This window comes from Dipodomys merriami, unplaced genomic scaffold (assembly GCF_024711535.1).
Source record: "Dipodomys merriami isolate MVZ:Mamm:240054 unplaced genomic scaffold, mDipMer1.0.p SCAF_35, whole genome shotgun sequence".
Taxonomy (NCBI): Eukaryota; Metazoa; Chordata; class Mammalia; order Rodentia; family Heteromyidae; genus Dipodomys; species Dipodomys merriami.
Window position 1 is genome coordinate 8,426,752 of NW_027205048.1, and position 14,230 is coordinate 8,440,981.

At 48.8% G+C, this 14,230-nt stretch overlaps 1 protein-coding gene across 4 annotated transcripts in view; it reads right to left on the reverse strand.

Moving 5' to 3' along the window:
• Window positions 1-14,230, reverse strand: part of Hspa12a (heat shock protein family A (Hsp70) member 12A) — a 141,951-nt gene that overhangs the window by 23,079 nt on the left and 104,642 nt on the right. For all 4 annotated transcript variants that reach the window (XM_069988098.1, XM_069988100.1, XM_069988097.1 and 1 more), the window contains 3 exons: window positions 5,304-5,389; window positions 3,600-3,727; window positions 690-876 (listed from right to left, as the gene is read on the reverse strand). In XM_069988098.1, coding sequence (XP_069844199.1) covers window positions 690-876; window positions 3,600-3,727; window positions 5,304-5,389 — 401 coding nt within the window. The remainder of the gene's footprint in view (window positions 1-689; window positions 877-3,599; window positions 3,728-5,303; window positions 5,390-14,230) is intronic.

Consider the following 14,230-nt stretch of genomic DNA (forward strand, 5'->3'; position numbering starts at 1 on the left):
GTGCATGTGACACTAAGCAGAAGGAAGGCGGCTTCATTCCTGCTGAGCTGCCAACCAAACCACCAAAATAGAAGACCTCCTATTTTGAGGCCTGCCTTGTCCAATCCACTGGGAGCCCAGGATGGCTGCCTCTCTTCCAAGGCCAGAGGCCAAAGCAGCTGCACATGGTCCTGGAGAGGGGAGGGGAGAAGGGGCTGGGAACTTTGTACAGATGCTACCAGATGCTGTGCAGACAGAGGTCACTAAAAATGGTGAGAAAGGTCCCTGTGGGATGGAGGACAGACACAGAGTGGGAGAACAATGGTGGAGGACGCTCATTAGGGCCGGAAAGAAAAAAGGGGGAATGGATAGGACCCCCAGATGGAGACAAGCTAGAGAACGATGCTTTGTCCTCAGAGAAGGAAGGCTGGTGAGCGACTAACTGGTATGTCCTATCTGCACATGCTCCCTCCTCCCAGCCACCACCTCCCTCTCCTGCCCCCCCCACCCCCAAACTCCCCTAAGTTCTGGGCTCCCAGGCCCAGGAAGGTGGTTAAGTTCCAAGAAGCCACAGCTGTAAGTCAAAAAGTCCCTGTACTCCCGCCAGCACAATCCTGATATTCAGCACAGAAGGCCATCAGGCCAGCTCTAAGCGGGAGGATTCTCACCCCCCCCCCAATGTGGAGAACGGCCCGGCCAGGCCTGCTCACCCCCGTGGTGTGCAGCTTCATCTTGAACTTCTCCAGGTACAGCCACTGCTTGGCCTCGTTGGGGTCCAGGTCGTGGTAGAAGTCTCTGGCGGCATACCCGAAGCTGTGGAACTTCCTCTCGGGCGTCAGCAAGATGGTGGTCGGGGTCTTCTGGTTGGATACGCCAGGGTCACCTCCCTCCCATCGCCTGCCACCAAGGGAGCACAGATGTTACCAGCGTCCTTTCAAAATTCCAGTTCAGGCACAGAGTTGCATAAATGTCTGTATGCATCATAGCCATCCGAGATGTGGGGGCTCTGAAACACCCCAGAGTTCAGCTGGCTAGCAGCAGCTAGAGACAGGACCTCGGTTAAAATGAAAAAGGAGCCAGGTATGGTGGTACCTGCTTGTAACCTTAGTTACCTGGGAGGTGAAAGGAAGAGGATCCAGAGTTTGAGACAAAGCTAGTGAGATACTATTCAAAAACAAAAGCAAAAGGGCTGCAGGCATGACTCAAGTGGTAAAGAACTTGCCTACCCTGCAAGAGGACCTGGGTCTAATCTCCAGCCTCACAAGAGATGGGAGAGGGAGGGGGAGAGAGAAAAGAGAGGAAGGATAGGAGAAGGAAAGAAGGGAGGGGAAGAAGGAGGGGGGAAGGGAGTGAGAAATAGAGGGATAGAGGGAAACTGGAAGGGGCAAGTGCCAGGTTCTTGCTCAGTAACAAAGTCCGTGTTTATCCATATGCTGGTGACATAAGGATGAAAGATTGATGTCTCTGCCTTCACATAACTCTGTCTGCTGTGTAATGTAGTTGTGTCTGTTTTTAATCTGTCAGCACTGAACGCAAATAGAGACGTATAGAGCTGGCTTGAGTCTGTTTGAAACAAGGTAGGAACTGAACAGAGGCATAGATTCTACCTAACTTGCCGGAAACAAGGGATCTGGGGAAAGAATCTGAGATCAGAGAAGGCAGAGGTGCTAGCTAGTGGGGTTGAAGAGAGAATGCAGGACTCAGGGAGCCCAGAAGAAGTGCAGAACAAGTAGATCTCAAAGGACACTCCAGGCTGGGTTCAGACATGATCCATAGGCATCATATCTTTAACTGAGACAGGAACGTCAGCTAAGCACCATCCGCCAACAAGGCTCGGCGCTCAGATGGCTCTGGAATCAATCATGGCCGACAATTTCCCTGTCAAGCTCCACCAAGATGCAAACCTTTAGCCTGGAGGCCACAGGGTCCCTGAGGAGACCATATGGTGACACAGGGATAATTCTTAAGCTAGGCAGCAGCTCTGCACACTGTGTTTCACAAAGGAACTTGTCACTGCTGTCTACAGAGACATTCTTGGTAGATAATGACCTCATGCGCTTTTTCCCCTTCAAATTCCTAGTCCTTCATTCCGATTTAAATGCAAGAGATTAAGCTTCCCCTTCAAACCTTTGTCTGTAGGACGGTTATGTTAATATGCTCTGATTAAAAACAAAATTCAACCTTCCTCCAAAGCCCCAGCACTGAGATGATGAGGTCTCCAGAGGCCTGAGCTGTACACAGCGCTGCCTTGTAAGTATTCCTGCAAACAAGTTCAAAGTTATTGTCCCTCTTTCTTCTCTATTTTCATTGCCTGGCCATCCCAGGGACTAGTGTTTCCTAGACTAGCTGGAAGCTGACCAATAGATTCCTGTCATGTTTTCATCTGCGTTTTCCATCTCAGAGGGCTGTACACAACTGTCAGCACCTCTGACTCACAGAGGTCCAATCCAAGGGACCATCCAGGCCTGGGAGCCATGCGGTGGTAGAACTGGATTTCTGTTATTTCCTAGTGAACGGACATTCTCCGGAGCCTCTAATGACAATGACCTCTGGCTGCGCCATCTCTGATTTTCCAGAGAAAGTAGGGGCTCCATCAAGGTTTGGTGAGAGTCACTTTTATGATGACTTGTGTTGTATGAGACACTTTAGAAAAATACCTAAAATCTGATCATTGAATTCCACAATCACTCAGTTAAAGTCAATGGAATGCCAATTACTATACAGCTAAAGCAGGTCCCCTAGGTGGAAAATGGGTGTGATACATCCCAGCCTTCCTAAGCTTGGGGGTGGGGTACAGATACCATAGGAAAGTCACAGGTTAAGATTCTGACAGTCAATGTTGGTGCCAGGACAGATCAGTGTCCTCGCAAGGTGCTGGAGCCTGGGGATGATGGGGTTGAGAGCCACCAGGCTGCTGTGTGTATCAGAAACACGAAGGGAGCATGGCCCCCTGAGGCCCCCAGAGGCCTGGGGGTAACCTATAACCTAACCTGTGGGGCCACTGTGCTGAGCTTCACCCTCACAAGCCCGGAGCTTTCTGCTGTTGGCACTACAGCTGGTGGTGTCTACACCCACTGGTGTTAAACCACTTCCCTGCCTACATTTTCTTATGCGTTGAGCACATAAATCTTATTTAATTGCATGGACACCACATGAGGCAGGCTCTACCCTTATCCTCATTTCACAGATGAGGAAACTGAGGTTTAGCTGGTTCAACAATTGCCTAAAGTCACACAGAAAATGGCCAAACCAGCCCCTGGACCACCTGCATCACAGATGTCTCCTGGCCCCTCCTCCCCAGGACATACCAGGAAATCACCCTTCTAGATTTCAACTATTCTATACACACCAACTAAATCAGAATTAAACCAGTGTTTTGACAGATGGGAGAAAAAATGGCTCCTCAAAGTGGTCCAGTGGGTCACTGGATTGAGCTAGACCAGAATTTGGATTTGTTCTGCATAAGCCCAGTGGCTGTCCCCGCCCCCAAGTCCACATAGGTTGGGGCCTGCCCCACCCCCAAGTGTCAGCATAGGTTGAGGACTGGCCCCGCCCCCAAGTCAGCATAGGTTGAGGACTGGCCCCGCCCCCAAGTCCGCCCCACCCCACAAGGCACTCACCTCATCACGTGGATGCATTCTGGCTCCTTGGTGAAGCTGTAGGCATAGCCACTGGAGGTGGTTCCAAAGTCGATGGCCACCACCACCAGAAACGTCTGCTGTTCTGAGTCATTAGCATCAGTGTCATTCTGCAGATACAGAGTGATGCACTGGGGTGGGGGGCTGGAGGCCTTCAGGAAGACACTTCTACCCTGCCCAGCTGGACACTCGCTGCAGACTGAGGGGCCCCCAGGTTTCCATTCAAGTCTGTCACATGACGTCCCTGGGGGAATCCCTGGGCCGCTGCTGGTCAGCAGAAAGAAACTGGGAGGGCAAGGGCAGCAGGCACTGCCTTCCTGCTTCTCTAATAAACGGTGCATGCAATGATTCATTACAGAAATGTGGTCACTGGGCAGAAGCCTGGTAGCTACGTGTAACCCCCGACCCCCCACCCCCGCGACCTCCCTGGGTCTCCATGCAGCTGGCCTCACGGCCTCATGCACTCTGCCAGCTCTGCCCATCGCAACTCCCAGCGCCCTCTCCATCTGTGCAGCATTCCACCCACATGAGCAGTGTGGCCACATGGAGACCCTGCCTGACCCCGCCTGACCCCGCTGAGCCCCAGGTCCTCCGGACCTCATGTAACTGGGGCAGGCCACTCCAGGTTCCATTGTTTTTAGTGGTTTTCTTTTTAAGCAACATAGAAAACCTAAAATTATAAAATCAGCTTTTTTGTTTTTTATAATCCGGTCCTGGGACTTGAACTCAGGGTCTGGGTGCTATCCCTAAGCTTTTGTGCTCGAGGCTAACATGCTTCCACTTGAGCCACAGCTCCATTTGGGCTTTTTAGGTGCTGAATGGGAGGTAAGGGTCTCAGGGACTTTCCTGCCCAGGCTGGCTTTGTACTGTGATGGGATTATAGGTGTGTACCACTGGCGCCCAGCAAAAACAGCATATTTTGTATTTGGCCTTCTTGGCTGGAGCAGGAAATGAGGACATTACTACAAACCTCTAACCCCCCCCACCTAAGAGTTCCCACTAGATGCAGTGTTTGAAGACCACAGAACCTAGCCAAGGTGAACAACCCTCCTAGTTTGCCCAGGATGGAGAGAGTTTCCGGGACGCAGGACCGTGAGCAGCTCTGAGGACACGAAAAACAGCTAGCCTCCTTCCTGAGTGGTGGCTCCCAAGTTCTCAGCAGCGTCTCATGCACAGCCACTCCATTCTCCAGTGCTTTATTCCAGCAGGTTCCATATACCCTTGAGAACAGCTGCCCATGCCAGCCATATCTACCTGTAGTGCAGGGTCTAGGGAAGGGAGGTAGAGCCAGCCCAGTCTCCAGCCCCTGCCTGCAGGCGAATCCTGCTCAGGTCTTCTCTCACAGGCCAATTGTGGCAGAAAGCGATTCCCCTGCCACAGGCCCTTGGACATGCTGGCCACTGCAGTGGAGGAAGCCACTGCATCAGAAATGAGAGGATGGTTTGCAATCTCTGGATCCTGCATCTTCCAGAGCTGCAGGGCCAGGGCTCCCTTCCAGGCTCAGGGGGGTTGTCAGGGCTGCCATGGCTGACACAGGGCTGCTTTTATCTCCTAATCTCCTCCCAGTGGATGCGTGGGGCTTTCCAGCAGCCTGACCTGAGTGAGCAGGTGTGCAAGTGTGCATGCGTGAGTGCATACACACAGATGCAGACACAGATACACACACACATACACACACAGTCTTACCACAATGTGGGAAGGGGAAAGAGGTGTTATTCCTGTGTCCCCAAGACTCCGGGCAGGAGATGAATATGTAGATGTCGGGGCTGTTTCTGAAAGGAAAGACAGAGCTCTTTAGAAGTAGAAAGGGCTGACCAGGGAGCAGGAATGTAGCTGGCAGAGCTCTGTGACCCAGGCACGTGGCTTCTCAAAAACCTGACAGGCAGGTCCCAATTCAGCCAGGGTCTGTATCCAGGCCAGCACCTGCTCTTCTCCATCCACTACCAGGCCTCTCTCGGGCCACCTGACCCCCCAACTAGGCTGGAGATGCTGCTGTGTCATCCGAAGGCTCTGGCTGACATCTCTGTAGAGCCAGTGCTTAGCTGAGGCACCCGTGGACAACAGGAGGCCTGAAGCACCTGAGTGGGTGTGCCCGGTTTCCTAGGTGTTTTCTGGAACAGTATCCACAGCCCTCAGCTCCCCAAGAGGAGCATGGGACACTTGCCCCCACAGGGTAGCAACTGTGTCCTATGAGACAGGTGCGCTCCTCCCTCACTGTGGCTTGGAGGCCTCAAAGAGCACCGTGAACTCATCTCTTCATTCATGCGTACAAAAATCACAGCAAAAAGGCAGCCGCAGTAGCAACGCCGTCCCTGCCGCTGGGGCCCACGGGAGACCCAGGTCAGAAGGACCAAGAACAAGGCAGCACCAGTACTGCGCTGCCCATTGCCCCAGAGCTGTCTCAATTATTCAAACACAGATGCTTGTTCTAGAGACTTCTGAGTTCAGCGGCTCCCCTGCCAGGCAGGGGTCCCCAAGGGGAAGTCACACACTGTCACTGGGCAGTGCAGCACATGTCCCCGGTGCCCTCGTGCCCGCTGCCCAGGGCTGGCAAGGCTCCAGAGCAGCAGAGAACTGAGCAGTCCCTCTGAGAGACAGAGGTCAGGTGCAGCGCACTTGGGAGACCCAGGGCCGGGGGGCGGAGGGACTCAGTACACAACCCGCAATCTTGTGGAAGGCTTAGGCCTGTCCGGGAAAGAACGCCCTGCCTCTGAGGGAACCCAAGGAGCAGCTACACCCACCTCTGCTGCCCGCTCCCTTTGCTTTGATCCTGGGCTCCTACGCCATTTCCTACTTATTGGGGACTCCCACAGCAGCAGCGCAGTGAATCCCAAAAAGACTGAAGCGTGAAAGGAAGCAGGAAAGAGTGAATGTGGAGACCCCTTCCTTGTCAGGCCCACAGCCGCTCTTCCCAACCAGGCTCAGCTCCAACTTCCACAAGACAGGGGAACAAAGCCACACCACTGTGGAGGCAAAAACCCAACTCACCGGGCGAAGGGATTTCTCATACAAACGGGCAGTAAGTTGATGACAAGATTCCCCATGTCACTAGCAATCAGAGAAAAACAAATAAAAAATACAGAACTATACTACTTCACACCATTAGCGTGACTATAATTTTCTTTTAAAGAAGAGGAAAAGAATAAGTGTTGACAAAAGTAAGAAGCAACTCAGAGCTTTGGGCACAGACAGGTCTATACAAAAGTGCAGCTGCTATGGAAATAGTTTCATAAAAAGTCAGATACAGAATTATTATAAGACCCAGCAATCTGATCCTACATATCCCAAAGAACTGACGGTGGAGACTCAAAGAAACACATGCATGTGAATATTCATGACAACAACCCAAGTGTCTATTAACAGATGAATGAATGAACAAAATATGATGTATCTATACAATGGAATAGTATTAAGCTGTGAAAAAGAAGGCCATTAGCTGCACACAAATGGACAAATACTACATAATTCTATAATAGACATGAAGTGTCCAGAATAAACAAGCTCATAAAGACAAAAAGTAGATTAGAAGTTATCCGGAGCTGGGCCAGAGGGAGGAAAGAAGGGGGAGTTGTTGCTTAATGAGGGCAGAGTTCTTGACTGAAGTGAGAAAAAAGTTTGGAAATGGTGGTGATGGTTGTGCAATGCTGTGAATATAACCCATGCCACTCAGCTGAACATTTAAAATGGTTACAATGCCTACACTTAGAAAATGAATGATGGCTGGGTTCTGGTGGCTCATGCCTGTAATCCTAGCTACTCAGGAGGCTGAGATCTGAGGATGATGGTTCAAAGCCAGCCTGGGCAGGAAAGTCCATGAGATGCTTATCTCCAATTTACCACCAGAAAACCAGAAGTAGCACTGTGGCTCAAGTGGTAGAGTGTTTGCCTTGAGCTGAAGAGCTGGAGACAGTGCCATGACAGACAAAAAAAAAATGATGGGAATATAAAACAGGTTCTGGTTGCTATTAGAAGGGGGAGGGTAAAGGGAGAGTGAAGGAAGGTGCATGTAGCCAAAATAGGTTTATGTAAATTTGTAAAAATGGAACAGTGAAGACTGCTGAGATTGGCTTGGGAAGGGGAGATGAGGAAGAGGGCAGGTGAGTCTGGTCAAGGTGCAATGCATATATATGGGCCATCAACATGACACCTTGTGTACAATACATCGATTCATGCTACTAAAGCAAAATACAGCAAAGATGCTGACAAACAAAGAACTACTAGAACAGTTAAAAGGGAAGGGTTTATGTGATACACACATGATCAAAAACTCAAGTTGCTCACCTGGGAGGATGTACTATTATTTCTACTGCTATCAGTACCCACAGCTCCTGATTGTTGAAGCGAGTGGAGATGTGAACTCAGTTCCCCGATCTGCTGATCACATAAAGCAGGGAAACGCTGCTCTTCCACAACAGGTCCCAGAGAACTGATGCTCCCTCCTGTCGTGACGGCTCTGTCCTGCTCTCGGCCCCAGGGCAGCCTTTGGAGAGGGGCCACTGACCCCAGAGAGCTGCCCTCATGCCACCTGCTACCTGCAAGCCCCGCAGCCATGTGTCTGCAGTTGCACAGAAGGCCTTGGAAGAAACCAGACATCTAATTGCCCAGAAAATCTGGTGTTGGCAGTTAGCGAACGTGCTACGATCCACACACAATCCATCCACCCTGCTGTTGCTTGGCTCTAATTATCCCATCACTCCCGTCTCTCTCAGAGCACGTCCCAGGTCAGCCTACTGATCTGCAACATGGCATGGCGCCAGCCACACACTAAACATTTCCTGGGACCCTGGGGTATTTGGGGAGCAAAAACCAAGAGCATTTTGGTTCTCCCCCTACCACCCACCCCCACTGCCTCTGGAGCAGTGTTAAACAAACCACTAACTGGCTAATCACTCCTAGGCCTAAAGGCAGCTGAACTTCATGGACTCCTTCCATTCGAAATTGGCATAGTGTGCGCACCATTGCCATATACCCAGTATTCTAAATCAAAGGCGAGCCACCAGTGAATTCCACCACACAGCACAGGAAAATACCAAGCCTGTAGTGACACATTAGTGCTCAGGCTAATCCTAAATATTTCATTCTTTCAGATGTCAAGGTAGTCCTCAGAACTCTGTGTGAAAAGCCCACCTAAAAGCATGGGTGAGCAGTCTTTAGTCGGGTCTGTATAATATCATTCATGGGCTTTACAACATCATCAATACAGCTGTGGACAGCTGATGACAGCCAATGAGAAGAATGAGAAGAGTATGTGTCAGTCTAGCCATCCATCTACCAAATAATTTCTCTGGCCTTATATGGCCAATGGGCTGGATGTTCCCTACTCTTTCAATATGTTAACAGTTCCCTATTCTTTCAATGTTAACAGTACAAAGGTTACTTCTGGCAGGTTGACTGAAATCTCTCATGCTCCATTAGAATTATACACAAAAAGGTCAATGAAGTTGGCCTGCCACGGGTGGCTCATGCCCATAATCTTAGTTAGGAGGCCAAGATCTGAGGATTCAGGGTTCAAAACCAGCCTGAGGAAAGTCTGTGAGACTCCTACCTCCAATTAACCAAAAAAACTATTAGTAAAGCTGTGGCTCAAGTGGTACAGTGCTAGTGTCCAGACCCGGAATCTAAGCCTTAGGACCAGCATAGGGAGATAAAAATGGGTTAGGTTAGTATTATCTAATAATCTCTCTTTGAGTATTGACAGACAAAAGCTAACCGACAACAGGAGAGAGTTAAAATACAGAATATCCGTTTGTATGAAGACCACCCAAAGCATCTTATGTGTTAAGCACCACATCGCCCCCACATCCCAGGCCAGACGTGGTGTCTCAGTCAAGCTTTCAGAGGCTGGAACAAACAAGCTGAGGTAAGCAACTAAAAGGAGGAAAGGATGTGACTGGAGGTGACTTGGGGCCTGTAGGGTACAGTGTATCTGTCAATGTATCTGATGGAGACTTGTAACCTTATGTCCATCAGGAAGCAGAAAGAGACCAGGGTCTCACCCTCTCCTTCAAAGACACACCTCCAGTGACCTCCCTCCCTTCTAGTAGGTTCCATCTCTTAATGGCTCTACCACTTCCCAGTAGTCTTCAGGGATAGCATCTCCAAACCATAGTAGAAAGATGCCACGTGTCACCATATCCGAAAAAGCACAGAGCATTTCAAAAATGTAAACTGTCAACCACAGAACTCTGATTGTGCTTGGGGGAGCTTTCTCTATGTAGGGAGCCCCCTAAGTCATTACCTTCCCGTAAGTTAACAGCATTTTAGTCTTGTAGAGTTAGAATTGTAGACAAATTGTTTAGTGACTATTAAAAAAAAAAAAAAAAGGTTGGGCTGGGAATGTGGCTTAGTGGTAGAGTACTTGCCTAGCGTACATGAAGCCCTGGGTTCTATTCCTCAGTACCATATAAACAGAAAAAGGCAGAAGTGGTGCTGTGGCTCAAGTGGTAGAGCACTACCCTTGAGCAAAAGAAGCTCAGAGACAATGCCCAGGCCCTGAGTTCACGCCCCAGAACTGGCACACACACAAAAAAAAAGTTGGCAAAGGTATTTACAGATATTCTTTAACATGGAGATACCCCACCCATAAGGCATTCTTCAACCAAGTCCCTTTCAAAATAACGTTTGCAGGCTAGAGGCATGGCTTAGTGGTAAAGCACCTACCTAGCAAGTGTAAGGCCCAGAGTTCAAATGCAGCTATTAGCAAAAAAGTAAAATAACTTTTGCAGAATAAAATGAATGCAAATAAATGTAAATGTTTTACAGCAATGTAGAAGACATAAACAAAAGGATCACTAGGTCAACAAGTCTACTGACCAGACTTCTTAGAATTCCGAACCAGAGTTAAGGCAAGCGGAGTGGGGAGGGGGGTTTAGTCTCATTGCTTGTTTCTGTGATAGAAGAACTTAAAGGTGAGCCACATGGGGTAGTTCACACCTGTAACCCTAGCTACTTGGGAGGCAGAGCAGTTTGAGGACAGCCTACGCAAGTTAGTGAGACTCCATCTTAACCAATAAAAAGTGAGTGTGGTGACATACCCTTGCCATCTCAGTTATATGGGAAATATAAACAGGAGGACCACAGTCCAGGTGGGCCTGGGCCAAAATCAAGACCCTATTCAAAAACTAATGAATGCAAAAGGGACTGGGGAGCATAGATCAAGTGGCAAAGCACCTGCCCAGCAATTGTGGGGCCCTGAGTTCAACCCCTAGTACTGCCAAAAAAAAAAAAAAAAGGAAAGAAAATAATTGAATGCTAGTTTTTTATCTGGTTTCCAGCTATGAAATGTAAGACATGCAGAATTCAGACCACTTTTATGTGCTCCCAGTTCTAGTGGCCTTAATCAAAGCAGATGTTCTTAACATAAAACATCTTGCTAATAGAACCTCAAAGAACATCATAATTTCATGAACTTACTTGCTTGTTCTTCTCTGCAGGAGACATTAGTCAGCAAATGGCTGTGAGCAGAATAGTAGATCTGAGACAGGGCAGTATCGATCCCACTCCCTAAATACAACAGATGAAGACAGCAGCTCTCTAGCTGGCCTTCTTAAAGGTCCAGTCCTTACAGCTTAAAAAAAATGGAACATATGGCTAGGTGCTGGTAGAATCCTAGCTACTCAGGAGGCTGAGATCTGAGGATAGCAGTTCAAAGCCAGCCCAGACAGGAAAAGTCCATGAGACTCTTATCTCCAATAAACCACTCAGAAAACCAGAAGTGGTGCTGTGGCTCAGGTGGTAGAGCTCTAGCCTTGAGCTGAAGAGCTGAGGGACAGCGCCCAGGCCCAGAGTTCAAACCCCATACCTGACCAAAAAAAGAAGGAACATATCTATCTATCTATCTATTATCTATCTAAATCTACATAGATATATAGATATATTCTCCTATGCACCATGAGATGACAGGTATTTGCTGACAGTTGCCTAAATCAAACTACTTGAGGAAAAAAAATCCCTCCTTTTTCTCTATTATATGTTCCCCTTCTAGTGTCATCTTTGAAAATTGATCAGCTCAAGGTCATGTGTAGGTTACTGGGAAATGTCTTTGAAGAAGGAGAATAAAAAAATCTTTTATTACCCTATAACAGGCTCCATGGCCAGCTGAACTAATGCATTATTACCGTAAGGCGAACTTCCATTTCAGTAAATAATTCATGGGCTTTTATTTTTTTTTTTAATCACCATGGTTGATGTCCAAAGTAAATGGAAATTTTATTGGCATGAACAGGGCGACCTACTCACTACAAAGAACACTGAGTATAAAATAACCACTCTCCAAATGCTAAATAATAATTATGGAAATGAGCCTTTGCCATGGCAGAAACCACAGCACCAAGAGCAAGCTGAATGGGGGGCTCAGCCAGGCCCGTGACACAGGGCGGTATCTCCCATTCATCCACCACCTGTCTTGTCTGTCACCTGTTTGTCCATCTATCCATCTATCATATATCCATCCATTCATTTGGTGCCGGTGATGTGTTAAGAGCTGGAGAATCAGAGATAAAATAAGCCATGGTCCTGTCTCACCGAGCAGTCTCTGAGAAGACAGATGGGCAGAAGAAGTATCTTGGGGTCATCTATGGGGTGAACAGGAGGTGCTGGTAGTCTGGAAAGCATTCCCTTATGTTTCTCAGTAGTGTCTGGACACCCAGAGGCACAAGTCAGAGGCCCAGACGGGACGCTCAGCTTATGAGGGAGAAAGGAAACCGGCCTGGCTGCCCCTGTGGGCCTGCAAGGACTTGTGCATTTCACTGTCATTGGGACTGACTCAGCCCCTGGATGGTCAGGAAGCAAGAAGCGTCACTGGAGGCCCTTCCTGGTATCTGAGATGGGATCCTGCGGCCATCTTACTTTAAGGACCAAGAGATTCTTATTTAGTTTTGTCCTTGAGACGAGCTGAGATTCCAGTGTCATATGGGGGGGCCAGGAAGTCTCAGCCAAGGCTCTGGCACCTTCCTTTGACTCTCATCCTGAGAGCAACAGTGAGCTGAGACATTGATGGCAGATGTCATTTTGGGACACTTTGTTCTATACGAAGAAGCCTAAAAGGAGGTGTCGGTGTTCCTGCAAGCACCTAGCACGTGAACGGTTTCCCCCACACTCAGACGCAGCTTTAGCCTTGGGGTGGCAGGTGCATCACATCTGGCAGTCTGGGCGTGGCTAAGAAGCAGGGAAGCTATGGAACAGCAGCAGAACCCGAGTGGGCCCAGTGGACAAGAAACTGGCTTCTCTCAATGACAAAGAGCGTTCATGTCAGACATAGAGGGCAGAGGTGAGCCCGGGGCAGCTCCTCACGTCTCCTCAGGCCTGCCTTCCTCGCATGAAAGGAAAACTGACAACCTCAGGGCCTCCACCACTGTGTGTCAACACACGGAGTAACAGCGCCACCCACCATCTTCTGAATTCCTTCATGGATTCAGATACTTATGTCTGTCTTTTACTTTAGGCTCCCTGCAAGATTATTACAACTCAAATGACCAATTTGAAATTATTAGAAAAATGCAAATGCAGCCATCTACTGGAAAAGCGATCACAGTCAGCTCTCACTGAACGAGGCACTTCACAGGTGCATGGCAGGAAATCCTGCCGTGAGGTGCCATCATTACCCTAATTCCTTGGATGGGAAAAGCGATGCTTAGAAAGTTCAGCAGCAGCTCACACTGCCAGTCAGGGTGCCTCCCACCCGGACACAGAGCTCCAATTTGAAGCCTGATGCACCCTGCACTACAAGGAGCATGAGGTCTCTTACAGGTGAGACAGATGCTAACTCCGTCCACTTGGTGCTGTTGTTACAGAATAACAGAGACTGGGAAAGTTATAAAGAACAGGGGATTATTTCTTACAGTCTGGAGGCTGGAAAGGCCAAGTCCTAGGAGGTAAATCTAACAAAGGCTTTCTGGCTCCTTCATCCATGGTAGAAGTAAGGAGGACAAAAGAGCAGGACTAAGACAGGAAGAGAGAAAACCGTCCTTTTATCAGAACCCCACTTCTCCAAACATTAACCCAGTCCTGGGATACTGGCATTATTCCTATCAGGAGGACCAAGCCCTCATGACATCATTTCTTAAAAGGACCACACCTCTCAGCATTGTCGCATTGGAGACTTGAGTTTCCAACACATAAGCTCCGGGACCCAAACAGTAGCAGATGTGAATGTAAACTCCATTTCACACATGCACAGATAGTGTGGGGGAAGCCAGGGTACCATCACCAGGCTGGGCATCACCATTCCATGCTGGCATCTCGGTTCCAGGTCCAGAGATTCCAGGTTCATTCCTCACTGGGTGCCAAGCTAACAGGGCCTCCATTTCAAGAGCCATTGCTTCTTCAAAATCTAAAGGCTGTGAAGACACAGGGGTTAAAAGCACAAGCACACAGGTAAAGCCAGAACCCAAATGCTGTATGGCCTTGGCTGAGCTATTTCACTTCTTGGAGCCTCGTTTTTCTCACCTAGGACACAAAGTGAAGTGATCCCAGTGAGATAATTTATAGAAGTGCTATGAAGGAGAAATGAAATAATACCTCCAGAACTTGGTGCATAGTAAGCGCGCAAGAAATGACAGATGTCATTTCCCCGTGTATTATACTCATCGCCATCGTCATCGTCATGGTAAGAC